The sequence below is a fragment of the Pteronotus mesoamericanus genome, unplaced genomic scaffold (genome assembly GCF_021234165.1).
Source record: "Pteronotus mesoamericanus isolate MK-2021 breed Mesoamerican mustached bat unplaced genomic scaffold, CSHL_Meso_final scaffold_85, whole genome shotgun sequence".
Taxonomy (NCBI): domain Eukaryota; kingdom Metazoa; phylum Chordata; class Mammalia; order Chiroptera; family Mormoopidae; genus Pteronotus; species Pteronotus mesoamericanus.
The window spans coordinates 48425885-48441924 of record NW_026555329.1 but is presented as its reverse complement, the minus strand read 5'-3'; the positions used below and the strand labels follow the sequence as shown (position 1 = coordinate 48441924).

The window sequence follows — 16040 nt, the reverse complement described above, 5'->3', positions numbered from 1 at the left end:
TCTCTACTCTCTCCCCAAAGCCTCTGTCTCCAGTCTCTCCTCAAGTGTCCCTAGACCATTCTGTGCTCCTGTTAGCCAGGGATCTACTATCTGTGGCTGCCATTCTGCACTCGGCAGGCTGGCTTAGGCAGCACAGGGCAGGGCTGAGCCCCTCTGGGGGCAGGGTTATTGGGTCCTCTCATGCTGTTGTCACTCAGGGGAGTGGTCTGCCTGAGCAAGATGGCTGCTGCTGTACGGAGAATGAGCCAGCACCAGGATCCTGCCAACTACTCTTTCATTTCCTTCCCCAAAGCCTCTTTTCCCAGTCTCTCCCCAGGTGTCTCCAGCCCACTCTGTCCCCACCTTTGCCGAAGACCAGGGTATGTGGCTGCAAATAAAAATGTATGCATTGGCCCTTTAAATGTCTCTTTGTGTCTCCATCTGCCTGTTCTGGCAGAGAGCAACCCTGCCACTTTTTGCAGCTGGCTATTATCTGTGTACTTTTTGGGCTCTGGTGCTGTAGAATGGAGATCCCTGCTTATGGTTTAGATCCACTCATCTCATGGGGATCAGCTGGCTGTTTCAGTATCTTTCTGGTGCTGTCGCCCATGGGCACTTCGCTCAACTTCTCAAGTCTCTCCCGCACTCCTTACCATTTAAGTTGTGCCAAAGCTGATTACTCTGACTGTCTGAGTTTATAAGGCTCCTCTCTCACTACTGTTCAGCCCTTTGTTCCAGATGGTTTCTCCACAATTTAGTTGTAATTCCAGATTGGTCCTGGGTAGAGGTCAGTGTAACTTCCACTCACCTCTCCACCATCTTGATTCTTGGACCACATATTCTTGAACATATTTAAGTTTACTTTCTATAGTTGTAAGGAGAAATAACTTCTTTTCCTCAAATATGTGTGTATTTTTTAGTGGTATATTTATGCAAATGAAATAAAACAGATTATTGAGTATTTCTGGGACCTATCCAAGATTTTTGATTGATAGGTAGCTGCTGGGTGGTCTGCAAAGTCAGGTGGGTAACTATTACCCATAGACTCAGTACACTATCCATATTCATGCAAGATATGTATTAAGTATCTCCATCTAATTCTCAAAATTACTTTATTACAAATAACCACATGTTATTTGTACTGTTATTTGGCTGTTTGGATATACTGTAAATGATATTCTCAAAATCTTAACTGTTAAATCTTCTCAGGCTATGGTTAGCCTGATAAAACTGTAACCCATAAGATTCAATGTTACATAGGTGTTAGTGGAAAGCAAATGGGAAACTGTATCATATTAAATATATTTAAAGATATGCATTTTGGTAGAGTAAATATCTAGATGCTAGTTATAAAATGAAGTATTTTTTGCAGTTATACAAATAACAGAAACATTTTGCACATTATTGAACACTTCACAAAAATGCTTCCTGATTCATTATCACACTTGATTTTCGAAAACTCTGTAGAGTAGATCCATGCCATAACAAAAAAAGGGGAAAGAGATATAGGCAGCCTTTCAAAGGAAGTAGTGTTCAAAGAATCATGTTTTGTATGAGATTTCTTTTTTTGTAGTTTAAAAACAAAGTCCCGTTACTATATGATCTAGCTGTCTCACTTCTAATTATATATCCAAAACAATTGAAAACAGGGACTCAAACAGATATCTGTATACCCATGTTCATAGCAGCATTATCCACAGTATCCAAAAGGTGGAAGCAATTAAAGTGTCCATCAACTGATTAATGGATATACAAAATGTTATATCCATTATACATACAGTGGAATATTATCCAGTCCTAAAAAATAAGAAAGTATTTTCACATGTATAACAGGGATGAACCTTGAGGACATTATGTGAAGTTAAATGAGCTGGTCACAAAAATAAAAATACTGTATGATTCCACATATATGAGGTATCAATCCAAATTCATAAAACAAGAAAGTAGAATGGTGGTTGCAAAGGGCCAGGAAGAAAGTAAAATGAGGAATTATTGTTTAATGGGTAAAATACCAGGTTTGGAAGATGAAAATATTCTGGGAATAGTTGCACAATGATACTTAAAATTAGAGAAGTACACACTTAAAAGTCATTGAAATGGTAAGTTTTATGTTAATTTTCCACAATCAAAAACAAAATCTCTTTTCTAAACCCTACATCTTACAAACCTGTCCAAAAACTTCTTCATTAACAGTGAAAGTGAGGTCTAGTATATCTGTGATATTGTTGTCCTTCATCCATTGCAAGCTCTGGTGGAATTCCTCATCCAAATATTCCAGGTCACTTAAATCGCAGGGCCTGGATCCATTTAAAGGAAGAAAGGTTAAACAAATATATGTACAGACCTACCTCATTCCAAAATGTTTTTTTAATTATTATGTTATTAACATATAGTTTCCATACAGTGGCAGTTGCTTTTTTAAATTATTTTCATTGCTGCTCAATTACAGTTGTCCCCATTTTCCCCCATTTCTCTCCCCTGCCTTGCCCATCCCTCCTTTCCTATATTCAATCTTCCTTGCTCTGCTGTCCTTATCGATGGGTCCTTTATACCTACATGTTCCTTGACTTGACCCTTCCTGTACTTTCCCTTGTTATCCCCTGCCCCCTCCCCTCTGGTCACTGTCAGTTTGTTTTTTATTTCCATGTTTCTGGTTCTGTTTTGTTTGCTTGTTTGTTTTGTTGATTAGGTTCCACTTATAGGTGAGATCATATGGTATTTATCTTTCACTGTCTGGCTTACTTCACTTAGCGTTTTACCAAAATGTTTTTATGCCACTCCTGGCTAAAACAACAGAGACTTTTTAAAAACAATTTGATACTTTTGAATATAATGCTGTTACTTTTACTGTTTAAAAAATAAAATACTAAAATATCTACAGTAATAATCATGAAATAAACATTGAATTATGAACTCTCCATGGCAATTAGATAAAATGTTTACTTTAAAACAATTAAGTTTTAGATAGATCAATTCTACTTAATTTAATGAAATGTTTGTAATTATTTATGTAAATTATAATTATTTAAGTAAACTTCATATCCATTATATGGCGTTATAATAGTCTTCCTCTATGTTTATATAAAACTTCAATAGCCTTCTTATTGTATTAAAAATTTTATGTGATATCTAATGACTCAGATAAGTAAACCCACCACAAACCTAAGAGGAATGGTTAGGCAAAATAGGGACAAAAGACCAGAGGTACTGGGGAGGCTTGCACCTGTTGTCTTGAAGGTGAGGCCAGATAGACTCTGGCTTGTAACATACTTACAGTCTCAGGAGTGCCTTATAGAAAGGCCTTGTAAAGAAGGCGTCAAGAAGGTACTGATGTATCAGAGCTAGACCTAGGATACGACCACTAAATCTGAACCTGGAAAACAAACAAGGCAGAGATTTAAGAGCAGGTAGAAATTTACATTGTTAAATATGTTAATTTATATTTATACTTGATGCCTTTATAGTACTCATCTTAAGCTGTCTAAGGAATCCGCTAATTGATGACACAAGGAAGGCACCCATTCTCCTCCCTATTCTTTACCATAAACAATGCCTATGTGCTTGGTATGTACTAAAGGAACTCTTTCTCTCCCAGGTACCAGAATAAAGTTATTTTCCCAGCACTCTCTTCTCAGACCTGAGAGTATAAGGAACCAAGAGAAGAAAAGCATTGGTGAAGGGGATTTCTGGATAAACCGCCCACATTGACCCTGAGGAAGACCTGAACCCAAAGACATAGACAATTTTATGGACTATGAATCCTTATTTATTAAAGCATTACTTGAAATTTAATGTGGGTCTATTATGATGGGAAGTGGAGGATTTGAATACAAAACACATATGGCAGGTGAACTCACAGTCAGTGGGAAGAATTACATAGAATCACATTGTGCTAAGCAATGAGCTGAGTCCTCACCGTTATTTAACATTGCCAGGACACACATCCAAAAAAAGAACAAGGTCTCTGATGCAAAGAATTTGTCATATAGACCTGGCCACTTCCAGTGTCCTTTACTGATTTAAATCCTTTTTGGGGGCCAATAGCTTCCTGGAATTTTTGACAGCAACCTGCTTAACTGAATGTAGAGGCTTCCTGGAACTTGATCCCATCATTGTCTTACTCCAAAACAGCTTCTTGTCAGCTGGGTCCAGCACACCAGTTTTTCTACCATGCCATGCTTGCTCATCTCTGGCACCTATCCCCACAATTATCTCCTTGGTCTCTTCCCATGTGACTAGATTTTCACCAAAATATAGAATTAGGTTGTGACTTTTCTCATGTCCTCTCAGTTAGAATTCCCAACTAATCCATCTGTACTTTTTTGTGAGGCTCATTTTAGACTCAAAACATTTTCTACTCTGTAGAGACTATAAAAATTGTTAAAATGAATAGGTTATCTTATCTTGTAGAATAAGCATAATTATAAACAATACTTCAATTTTCATGTTGGAAATAGTCAATGTTTTTTGTATGAAATAATATGTTGATATTATTGAGTCTGAAGAGGACCTCAGTAAGGGTGTTATGGGGCACTGTAGATGGGGAGACTCATAGAGGAATCAAACATCTTAGAATTCTTGAGACCAGGGTGCTCCCTCAGTGCTCTCTACTGACCACCCTAATAACTGATGATCCCCAACATGGTAACCATGGTTTAGTGCATAAAAACACAGTTCATAACAATACAGGCTTACCTACTCTAAGGCATTACATCTGTTGCTTCCAATAATATGGTGGGGTTGTGGCTATCCACAAAGAGATGACTGAGAACACTCAAAGTGTGAAGGGAGCAAACATCAACACAGAGGTGCCTGGTTGAGTACTATCCTCATTTAGAGGTGGCCCTGGCAGTCCTAGTAAAGAGAAATGGTAATATTGGCTGGCAGTAAGTAAGTATCTTCAGATATGAAGTATATAAAAATATTACATGATAATTCTATTTTCAGCTCAATGTTGAAAAATGAATATATCGAGGTCTGAAGGTGGCAGCAGAGAAGGTGGGAGCTGAGTCCACTTGCTCTTGTCCCAATCTGGATTTTCAGCTGAACCTCCAATAACCTGAACAATCAACTGAGTCCCAGTTGATACAAAATTTTAAAGCCAAGGAGTAGAGAAGATGTTTCACAGAGTTTGGTAAGGGAATTTTACAAGTGGAAGAGGAAATACCTTGTGTGTGGCTCCTGTCACAGCTGAGAAACCAGAGAGGAATCGCAGATTTGGAGTTCCCTCTCTCCTCGGACCCAGGGGACTTAGTTCCACACAGGAATCCCTAACCAAAATTGGGGAAAACTTGGTGGGGGGAGCTCCAGTGAGACTGAAACCCAAGCTGTACACTCACAGCATGCAGTGATTCCATTGTTGCAGCGCCATCTGGGATAGCCCAGGGGAGCAGTTCAGACTAGTAAAGGGGCCACACTAAAGTCTGTCAGTGTCAACTACAGGCTGCAGCCCAGCAGTGACTTTGAGAGACATTTTGTTCTTTGGGGAAGTTTTATGTGTGTAGAGGACCAGACAGTGACCCAGTTGTGTGGTGTGGGTATTGCACAGAGATTGATAAAAGAAACTGAAACATAGATGGACAAAAGGGCCAGAGGTACTAGGTCCCAAATGCATGCAAGAATTGTATGCACATCTGCTCTGTCAGAAGAGAGGTCAGATTGAAATTGAAGCTCCAAAGCTTCTTCCCCTTTGAACTGTGGGGCTCTAAAATACCAATAGCAATAGAAAGGAAAAGGGGGACACTGTGGGGTCTCTGGCAGTAGGAAGCAGTGAGATTCCATCACCCCTGTGAAAATCAGAGACTGCAAATTTAGTGTGAAGTGCTTACATGGTTTAGGCATCAGTGGGGAGTCACAGTGTAGAAACCAAAACAGATAACTTGCTGAGAAGCTTGGGGAAAAGAACCAGTTTTCCCATTCTCAAGAATGTGGATGGCACCCTAGCCCTATTATGACCTACCCCTGCAGCTGCTGTTATGGAGAGAAACCTAGCTGAATGGGCAAATTTTGGGGGCCTGTTTTGAATTTTTCTCAGCCATGCCAAACCATGATAGATCTTTGGGTCATTTCCCACTGAGACTAGCTGTGTGGAGAGATCATAAATTTGTGCAATGATTTTTTTTGGTTTTGTTTTGTTTTTTTGCTCCACCCAGCTTGGCTTCCAAGCAAACAAGGTGCTGCATGGAATAGAGTTCTGGACTGTGTCTCTTGCAAAGGTTGTAGGTTGGTATTAAGGTGAATGAGAGTTGAACTCCTGGGATACTTTGCAGTAAGACAAACCCACTCTTAACACTGAGAATGGAAAGGAGTTCCTGGTGCCCTTTTAGAGGTTTGCATGCATTACCCTCAATGGAGAAACTCTGCGGAACAGCCCTGCTAGGTCCAAAATTCCCCTGCTGGGTGCATTTCCACAGGGAATAGAAACTCCAAACAGGGACTTTCAAAGTATGATATTTTTGGAGGATATTGTCTGGAAACAGGACAGAAGCTTAGCCTCCTATGAGGTCCTGGAATGAGAAAGAGAGCTTCGCCTGAACCTATGGTCTGGTCTTGCCTCAGCCCCAATGCTCTTTTGATCTATTTCATGACGTCTAGAACTGCTGAGATCACTCCTGCAAAAGATACATTCAGAATGCACCCCTTCTGAATAGGTAGTGAGCCCACCTATGGAAACAAGTGCCAGAGTCTCTGGCAAAGACTGAAGGGGTTGGCTTTGAGTAGGAGCTACTCTCCTCCTCACTGAGTGCTCTAAGACTGGAGGACCAACAAAGTGGGTAACCTGATGGCCCTATCTCAACATACCTGCTCTCATCCTACAGACTCTCATTAAAAGGCTAAAGAGAAAGAACAGGTGAACTCAAGAAGGGGCAGAGTGGCTGAAAGGGAGAAGCCAACCTTGGCCATAATACAGAGTTGCCACCAGTCCCAAGCAGAAAAAAGCTGAATCTTTTATACAGATTGGCCCTTAATATGAACAAGCAGGCCTAGTAAACACAGACACAAGCAGCAACAGCCTGGTAGCTACAGAGAATTAGCCTAGGGTTGGATACATACAATATCTGAAAGTTACCTGTATCTGAACCCCACCCAACTGGACCAACAAAATCATTGGTGGGCTTCAGCCCACACCAAAGCTCAAACCAATCAGCCACACAATCATTATACCCAAAGGGGGATCCTGCAGGCTCTAGACCCTGCTGGGAGCAATTAGTCAAAAGGGGCAGTAACTGAACAGCATCCCATACATAGAGGTTGAAAGGTACTCATCATCGCCAAGACTGAAGGGATAACTCTACCCACAAAAAAAAAGCCACCAACATTTGAGATGCAAGTATAAGGAAGCCACGGTACCAACACAAAACATTTCTGGGCCATGGAGTTCAGGTGTTCTGAAAGATTGTGCAACTGACCCCAGCAAGACGCCTTCACCATAAAACAATCAAAGGAGAAGGTCCAGGAGACATAGCACACTTACCTAACACACAGAGACCAAATGGGATGAAAAATAAAAATGTCCTAAGCAAAAGAACAACATAAACCACCACAGAAAGAATTAAAAAATACAGATAAAAAGAAAGCAACACAAATACCAAATGTTGAGTTTAAAATAATTGTTATAAGGATGCTCAAAGACCTTTGGGGAAGAATAGATGATCTCAGTGAGAATTTACATAAAGATAAACATCCACATCATAGGAGTGCCAGAAGGAGATGAGTGTGGAGGAGGATAGAGAAACTATTTGAAGAAATAATGGTGGAAAATGTCCCCAGCCTGGTGAAGGAAAATGGCAGACAAGCTCAAGAAGGACAGAGAGTGTCAATAAAGATAAACCCAAAGAGACCTACATCAAGATACATCATAATTAAAATAGAAAAACTTGAAGACAAAGAGAATTTTAAAGGTGGTAAGAGAGAGCTAGTCAGTTACATGCAAGGGACCCACATTAGAATCTCAACTGATTTATTAATGGAAACACTACAGACAAGAAGAGATTGGTGGAAAAAATTCGGAGGGATGAAAGCTAAGAATATGCAGCCTTGATTGCTCTACCCAGCAAGGCTACCATTTAAAATTGAAGGCCAAAAAAAGAGCAAAGCAAGATTAAAGGAGTTCATTATCATCACACCAATACTGTCAGAAATGTTAGAAGAAGAAGAAGAAGAAGGAGAGAAGAAGAAGAAGAAGAAGAAGAAGAAGAAGAAGAAGAAGAAGAAGAAGAAGAAGAAGAAGAAGGAGAAGAAGGAGAAGAAGGAGAAGAAGACGACGACCACGACGACGGAGAAGAAGAAATGTATAGAGAGAAAAACATAGGTACAATACAAAAAATGACAATAAATACTTATCTATAATAACCTTCAATGTAAATGGGTTAAATGCTCCAATAAAGACACAGAGTAGCCAAATAAATGAGAAAACATGACCCATATATATGCTGTCTACAAGAGACGCACCTCACAGCAAAATATTTTCACAAGCAGATAGTAAAGATATGGAGGAAAACATTCCATGCAAGTTAAAACAAACAACAAAAAAAGCTTGGATAGCAATACTCATAGCTGACAAAGTAGACTTCTAAATGAAGGCCATAAAAAGAGACAAAGGGGGTCACTACATAGTACTAAGGGGATGGACCCAAGAAGACATGACCCTTGTAAATATATGTATGCACCCAATACAGGAGCACCTAAATATATATTAAACAATCTAGGTGGACTTTAAGGAAGATATTGATAACAATACTGTTATAATAGGGGATTTTAACACCTCACAACAATTATTTTTTTTTTTTTTTTTGGTCTGGAAGATCTGTAAACAATGAACAGATCTTCCAGACCGAAAAAAAAAAATCAACAAGGATATAGCAACATTAAAAAACACACCATATCAAATGAGTTTAATTGACAGTTACAGAACAGTTTACTCAAAAGAAGCAGAGTACACATTCTTCTCAAGTGCACATGAATCATTCTCAAAGATAGACATATGTTAGGCCACAAACAAGCCTAAAAAATTTCAAGAATGTTGAAATCATATCAAGCAATTTCTCAGGTCACAATGGCAAAAAATTAGAAATCACCCCCAATAAAAAGACTAAAAAACATTAAAATACTTGGAGTTTAAAGATGATGCTACTAAATAACAAATGAGTAATGAGTGAGATCAAAGAGATCAAAAATATTCCTGGGAACAAATGTAAATGAACAGATAATAACACAGAGTATATGGAACTTAGTAAAAGTGATCCATACAGAGAAGTTAATAGCCTACCTCTGGAACCAAAACAAAACAAAACAAAAAAACCCAAAAAGCCACACAAATAAACAATCCAACAATACACTTAAGACAGCTAGAAAAATAACAACAAACAAAGCCCAGGGCTAGTAGAAGGAGGGAAATAATCAAGATCAGAGAGGAAATCAATGACATAGAGACTGAAAAAAACAAACAATACAGAAGATCAATGAAAGCAGGAGCTTGTTTTTTAAAAATATAAACAAAATTGATGAACCTTTAACAAGGCACATAAAAAAGGAGATAAATAAAATCAATCAAATAAATAAATATTTAAATATAAAAAAAATCAGAAATGAGAGAGGTGAAATTACAACTGATATCACAGAAATGCAACAAATAAGAAGAAATGACTATGTAAGAAATTACTATGAACAACTATATGCCAAGAAATAGGTCAACCTGGGTGAAATGGACAAATTTCTAGAAACATATGATCTTCTAAAATGGATCAGAAAGAAGCAGAAAACCTGAATAGACTGTTAACAATGAATGAAATTGAAGCAGTAATCAAAAAACTCTTGGCACACAAGAACCTTGGGCCAGATGGCTTCACAGGCAAATTTTACCAATCATTCATAGAAGAATTATTACTGGTCCTTCTCAAACTATTCCAAAATATTCAAGAAGATGGAAGACTTTGAAACTCCTTCTATGAGGCCAGTATTATCCTAATATCAACACAAGGTAAAGATACAACAAAGAAGAGAATTATAGGCCAATATCCTGGAAGAACATAGAAACTGGATTCAGCAATGCATCAAAAAGATCATTCACCACAATCAAATGGGATTTATGCTGGGAACTGCAAAGTTGGTACAATATTTTCAAATTTAGAAATGTTGTAGATCACATAAACAAAATAAAAGGCAAAAATCATGTGATTATATCAATAGATGCAGTAAAAGCATTCAATAAAATCCAGAACCCATTTATCAAGTGGAAATAAAAAAGATCATACATCAACATAATAAGGACTATATATGGAAAACCTACAGCTAACATCATTCTCAGTGGGAACTACTAAAGAATTCCCTTTAAAATCAGGAACAAGTCAGTGATGTCTACATTCACCATTCTTATTCAACAGTTCTGGAATTCCTAGCCACAGATATCAGGCAACAAGAAGAAATAAGTCACCCAAGTTGGAAGGGAGGAAGTAATCTGTCATTATTTGCAGATGACATGATAGTGTACACAGAAATCTCTAAAGACTCCACCAATAAACTGTTAGACCTAATAAGTGAATTCAGCAAATCAGGATACAAAATTAACACCCAGAAGTCAATAACATTTTTCAAAACCAATAGTGAGCTATCAGAGAGAGAAACTTTAAAAGACTATTTTATTTACTATTGCAACAACAAAAAAGGATACCTAGGAATAAATTTAACCAAGGAGATAAAAGGTGACTGGTAGAACACTATAGGCCACTGAAGAAAGCAATTGAGGGAGGTACAAGTAAGTGGAACCACATACCATATTCATGGATTAGAAAAATTAACATCATTAAAATGTGCATTTTACCCAAAACATTTTATATATTCAGTGTAATTCCTATTAAAATACGAATGACATACTTCATGGAACTAGAGCAAATATTTGAAAAATTTATATGGAAGCAAAATAGACCCCCAATAGCTTCAGCAATCTTGCAAAAGTAGAACAAAGCTGGAGGAATCACAACTCCTGATATCAATATTATATACTTATATACTACCATACTATAAAACCAGTGTAATAAAGACAGTACTGACATAAAAACAGACACATTGATAAATGGAACAGAACAGAGAGTCCAGGAATAAACTCACACCTGTATAATGAACTGATATTTGACAAAGGTGGCAAGAGCATACAATTGGGCAAAGAGTGTCTCTTCAGTAAATGGTGTTGGGAAAACTGGACTGGTACATACAAAAAAATGAAATTAGACCACCAACTTACACCATACAACAAAAATAAACTCAAAATGGATAAAAGACTTAAATGTAAGTCATGAAACTATAAAAATCCTGAAAGAAAACATAGATAGTAAAATCTCAGATATCCAATGTAGCAATATTTTTGCTAATATATCTCCTACTGCACTGGACATAAAGGAGAAAATAAACTAATGGGACTACATCAACTTAAAAAGCTTCTGTACAGCTAAAGATACCATCAGCTCAATGAATGGGGGACCCACAGTATAGGAGAACATTTTCACCAGTGATGCATTTCACAAGGGTTTAACCTCCAAAATATGCGAAGACAAAATAAAACTCAATGCCAGGAAGACAAATAACCTATTTAAGAAATGGGCAAAAGACCTGATTAGACACTTCTCCAAAGAGAACATACAAAGGGCCCATAGACATATACAAATTTTCAACATCGCTAATCATAAGAGAAATGCAAATTAAAACCTCAATGATATATCATTTTACACCTGTCAGAATGGTTACCATCAATAAATCAACAAACAAGTGTTGGAGAGAAGGTGGAGAAAAGGGAACCCTAGTGCACTGTTGGTGGGATTGCAGTCTGGTGAAGACACTTTGGAAATAAGCATGCAGCATCCTCAAAAAATTGAAAATGGAACTTCCTTTCGACCCATTGATTCAACATTTGGAAATATACCCTAAGGATCCTAAACACCAATACAAAAAATGTATGCACCCCTATATTTATAGCAGCATATTTATAATAGCTAAGATTTGGAAACTGCCTAAGTGCCCTTCAGTAGATAAGTGAATAAAAGAGCTGTGATACATTTACACAATGTAATACTATGCAGCAATAAAAAAAGAAACTCTTAGACTTTGCAACATCATAGGTGGACCTGGAGAAAATTATGCTGAGTATTCAGTCAGTGAAAGAAAAATACCACATGATCGCATATGTGGGATGTAATGAGCACAATAAACCACTGAACAAAATAGTAACAGGAGCTTAGAACATAAAACAGGGTAACAGATCCCAGAAAGCGGGGGGAGGGGGGTGGATGGGATGAAAATGGTGAAAGGATTAACCAAAGAATATTTATGCGCAACACATGGACACAGACAATAATATGGGGACTGACTTTGGGTGAGGAGACGGTGGGGATAGGTGGAGATGGGGAAATGCAGAAAAAGTAAGAACAACTGTAACAGCATAAACAATAAAAAATTAAAAATAAAAAACAGTATCTCAATGAATTGTATATTTTCTAACAAGATACAAATTATTCACTTCTATTTACTAAGTAGAATACTTTAATAGACAACCATAGCGTAAACTAGAAAACTTTGAGGAAAATGACTCTATTCAAAATTGAGGCTGGGACTGGGTGTGTGTGTGTGTGTGTGTGAGTGTGCCTCTGTGGGAGTAAGCACACATATATATCCATATTTATTCATTTTTTATTGTTGTCACTATTACAGATGTTCCATGTTTTACCTCGTTTTACCCCCTCTACCCAGTCTCTGTCACTCCCTTGGCTTTCACCACATTGTTGTCTGTGTCCATGAGCTATGCATATATGCATATATGTTCTTTGACTAACCTCTTCCAGTTCCCCCTGCTCAACTCCCTCCTAGCTTAGATCTGTCAGTTTGTTCCATGTATCCATGACTCTTGTTTCATTTTCTTTTTCAGTTTATTTTTTTCATTAGATTCCACATGAGTGAGATCGTATGTTATTTGTCCATTCATGCTGTTGCAAAGAGTAAGAGTTCCTTCTTTTTATGGACACATAATATTCCATTATTTAAATATACATCTTTTTTATTCACTCATCTACTGATGGGTAAAGGAACTGAATAAACCCTTCTCCAAAGAGGACATAGGAATGGCCAATAGGCATATGAAAAACTGTTCAGTGTCACTAATCATCAGACATGCACAAGGAGACATCACCTCACAGCTGCCAGAATGGCTACCAAAAAATCAACAAACAACTAGTGCTGGTGAGGATGTGGAGAAAATGGAAACCTTGTACAGAGCTGGTGGGAATGCAGACTGCTGCAGTCTCTGTGGAAAACAGTACTGAGTTTCCTCAAAAAACTAAAAATGAACTGCTATTTAACCCAGTAGGGATCCCACTTCTGTGAATATACCCTAAGAATACCAAAAGACCAATAATAAAGAACATATGCAAAAGAGTTCAATATGGCAGAGGAGTGAGTGGAAGTCACACTGACCTCCTCCCAGAACCAAACTGGAATTGCAATTGAATTGTGGAGAAATCACCTGGAAGGCAATGGAACGATAGCAAGAGAGGAGCCTTAAAACCATGGACAGATAGTAGAATTAGCTTTTGTACAACCTAATGGGTAAGAAGTGCAGGGGAGGCTCGAGAAAGTGGGCTGGGTGCCCATGGGCAGCAGCGCCAGAGGAATATTGAAACAGCCAGTTGGATTCTGAGACCCTGATTCAGACACTGAAAGGAGCAGGGTCTGAATCATAAGCAGAGACCTCCAGCCTACAGCACCAGAACCCAAAAAGCACACAGACAAAAGACAGCTGTGAAAAGCATAGTGGTGCTCTCTGCCAGAGACAGGCAGCTGGAGACACAAGAGGCATTTAAAGGGCCAATGCAAGAATTTGCAGTGGAAGCCACTTGCCTTGGTCTCTGGGCAAAGGCGGCAGCAGACTGGGCTGGAGCCACCTCAGGAGAGATTGGTGAGGAATGCTTTGTGGAGAGAACTGAGACAATGGCCAGTGGGGCCCTGATGCTGACTCAACTCCCACTCTGCAGCTTCCATTTTGCTCAGGCATAAAGGACACAATAGCCTTGCCCTCAGAAGGCTCTGACCCTGCCAGGTGTTCTGTGCAGGCCTGGGTGATGAGTGCAGAGCGGCCAGCAAGGATAGTAGATCCCTGGCTAAAGGGGACACAGAGCTGCCAAGAGACATTTAAGGAGAGACTGGAGACAGAGGTGTTGGGGAAAAAACTGAGGGAGTAGCTGGGGGGATGTCGGTGTTGACTCTTCCCCTATTCCTCAGCATCCATCTTGCTTAAGGAGGCAGTGCCCTAGTGTGGCAGCAGCCTGTAAGGACATAAAGCCCCATCCCGAGGAGGCACTGCCTCACTTTGTGGTGCCTAAGACTGACAGCTGAGGGAAGAGTGACTAGATTAACAATTGCAAGAGACAGACACAGACAGTAGATTCTTGGAGTCTCAAACAGACTGCCTAAGGTCAGAGGGGGCAACATCAGACATCATCAGAGGCAATCCCAGAAAAAAAAGAAAAAAAAAAGAGCTGTCTACTACTGTAGAAGTTCACACCACAAAGTCAGGAAATCCAGACAGATCAATTTAAAAAGCCAAAGCAAAAAAGAAGAGTCTCAGAAATAATGGAAAGAAAAGAAACACCCGCCAATCGAGGGGAAAGGAGGAATCACCAGAGAGAGAATTAAATGAAATAGATACGAGTAAACAATCCTATATTGAATTCAAAACAATGGATCTAAGGAAGCTCAAAGAGTTCAGTGAGCTCAAAGAGAATTATGAAAAACTACAGGGAAACTACGAAGAACTTACTGCAAACTATATCAAAATAAAAAAGGACAAAGAAACTATCAGGAAGAGACAAGAGGAAATGAAGAATACAATTTCTGAATTGAAGAGCACAGTAGAAGGAATCAAAAGCAGGCTAGATGAAGCAGAGGATCAAATCAACGAGCTGTAGGACAAGGTAGTAAAAATCTCCAAGAAAGAGCAAGAAATAGAAAAAACACTAAAAAGGAATGAAGAGGCATTTAGAGAAATGCAGAAAAATCTGAAATATAATAATATCTGTATAATGGGGATACCAGAAGGAGAAGAAGAGGAGCAAGGGATAGAGAACCTATTTGAAAAAGTAATGATGGAAAACTTCCCTAATTGAATGAGAGAAAAAGTCACATAAGTCCAGGAAGCACAGAGGGCCTGATTCAAGAGGAACCCAATGAGGCCAACTCCAAGACACATTATTATTAAAATGGCAAACATGAAAGACAAAGAGATAGTTCTAAAGGCAGCAAGGGAGAAACAGGTAGTAACACATAAGGGAGCCCCAGTACAGCTAGCAGCTGACTACTCAACAGAAACACTGCAAGACAGAGGGAATGGCAAGAAATATTCTAAGTCATGAAGTACAAGGGCCTACAACAAAGACTGCGCTACCCAGCAAGCCTCTCAATTAAAATGTAAGGTGAAATGAGGAGGTTCCCAGACAAAAAGAGGCTAAAACACCACATCTCCACCAAACCAGCACTACAAGATATGCTAAAGGGATTGGTTTAAGAAGATGAAGAAAAAGAGTGAGAAAGAGAAGAACACAGGTACAAACGGAAAAACTGAATAAGTACCTACCAATAATAACTTTAAATGTAAATGGACACAATGCCTCAATCAAAAGATACAGGATAGCTGATAAGAAAAACATGACCCATTCATATGCTGCCTACAGGAGACCCACCTCAGAACAAGGACCTACATAGACTGAAAGGAAAGGGATGGAAAAAAATATTCCAAGGAACTGAACAGGAAAAAAAGCTGGGATAAGAATACTTATATCAGACAAAATGGATTTCGAAACAAAGGTCATAAAAAGACACCCAGAAGGACACTTTATAATACTCAAAGTACAAATCCATCAATAAGACATAAACATTGTAAGCAAATATGCACCGAACACAGGAGCATCCAAATATATAAGGAAAATCTTGGAGGACTTCAAGAAAGACACAGACACCAACACACTGAGAGTAGGAAAATTTTACACCCCACTGTCAAAAATAGATAGATCTTCCAAAGAAAA

General features: G+C 38.7%; 1 protein-coding gene across 1 annotated transcript in view; it reads right to left on the bottom strand.

Annotated features, from left to right (window-relative positions):
* Positions 1-16040, bottom strand: part of HECW1 (HECT, C2 and WW domain containing E3 ubiquitin protein ligase 1) — a 681615-nt gene that overhangs the window by 43979 nt on the left and 621596 nt on the right. Inside the window, exons 22-23 of the mRNA XM_054564310.1 lie at positions 3254-3352; positions 2147-2276 (exon numbers count right to left, since the gene is read on the bottom strand). Of these exons, the coding sequence (XP_054420285.1) occupies positions 2147-2276; positions 3254-3352 (229 nt within the window). The remainder of the gene's footprint in view (positions 1-2146; positions 2277-3253; positions 3353-16040) is intronic.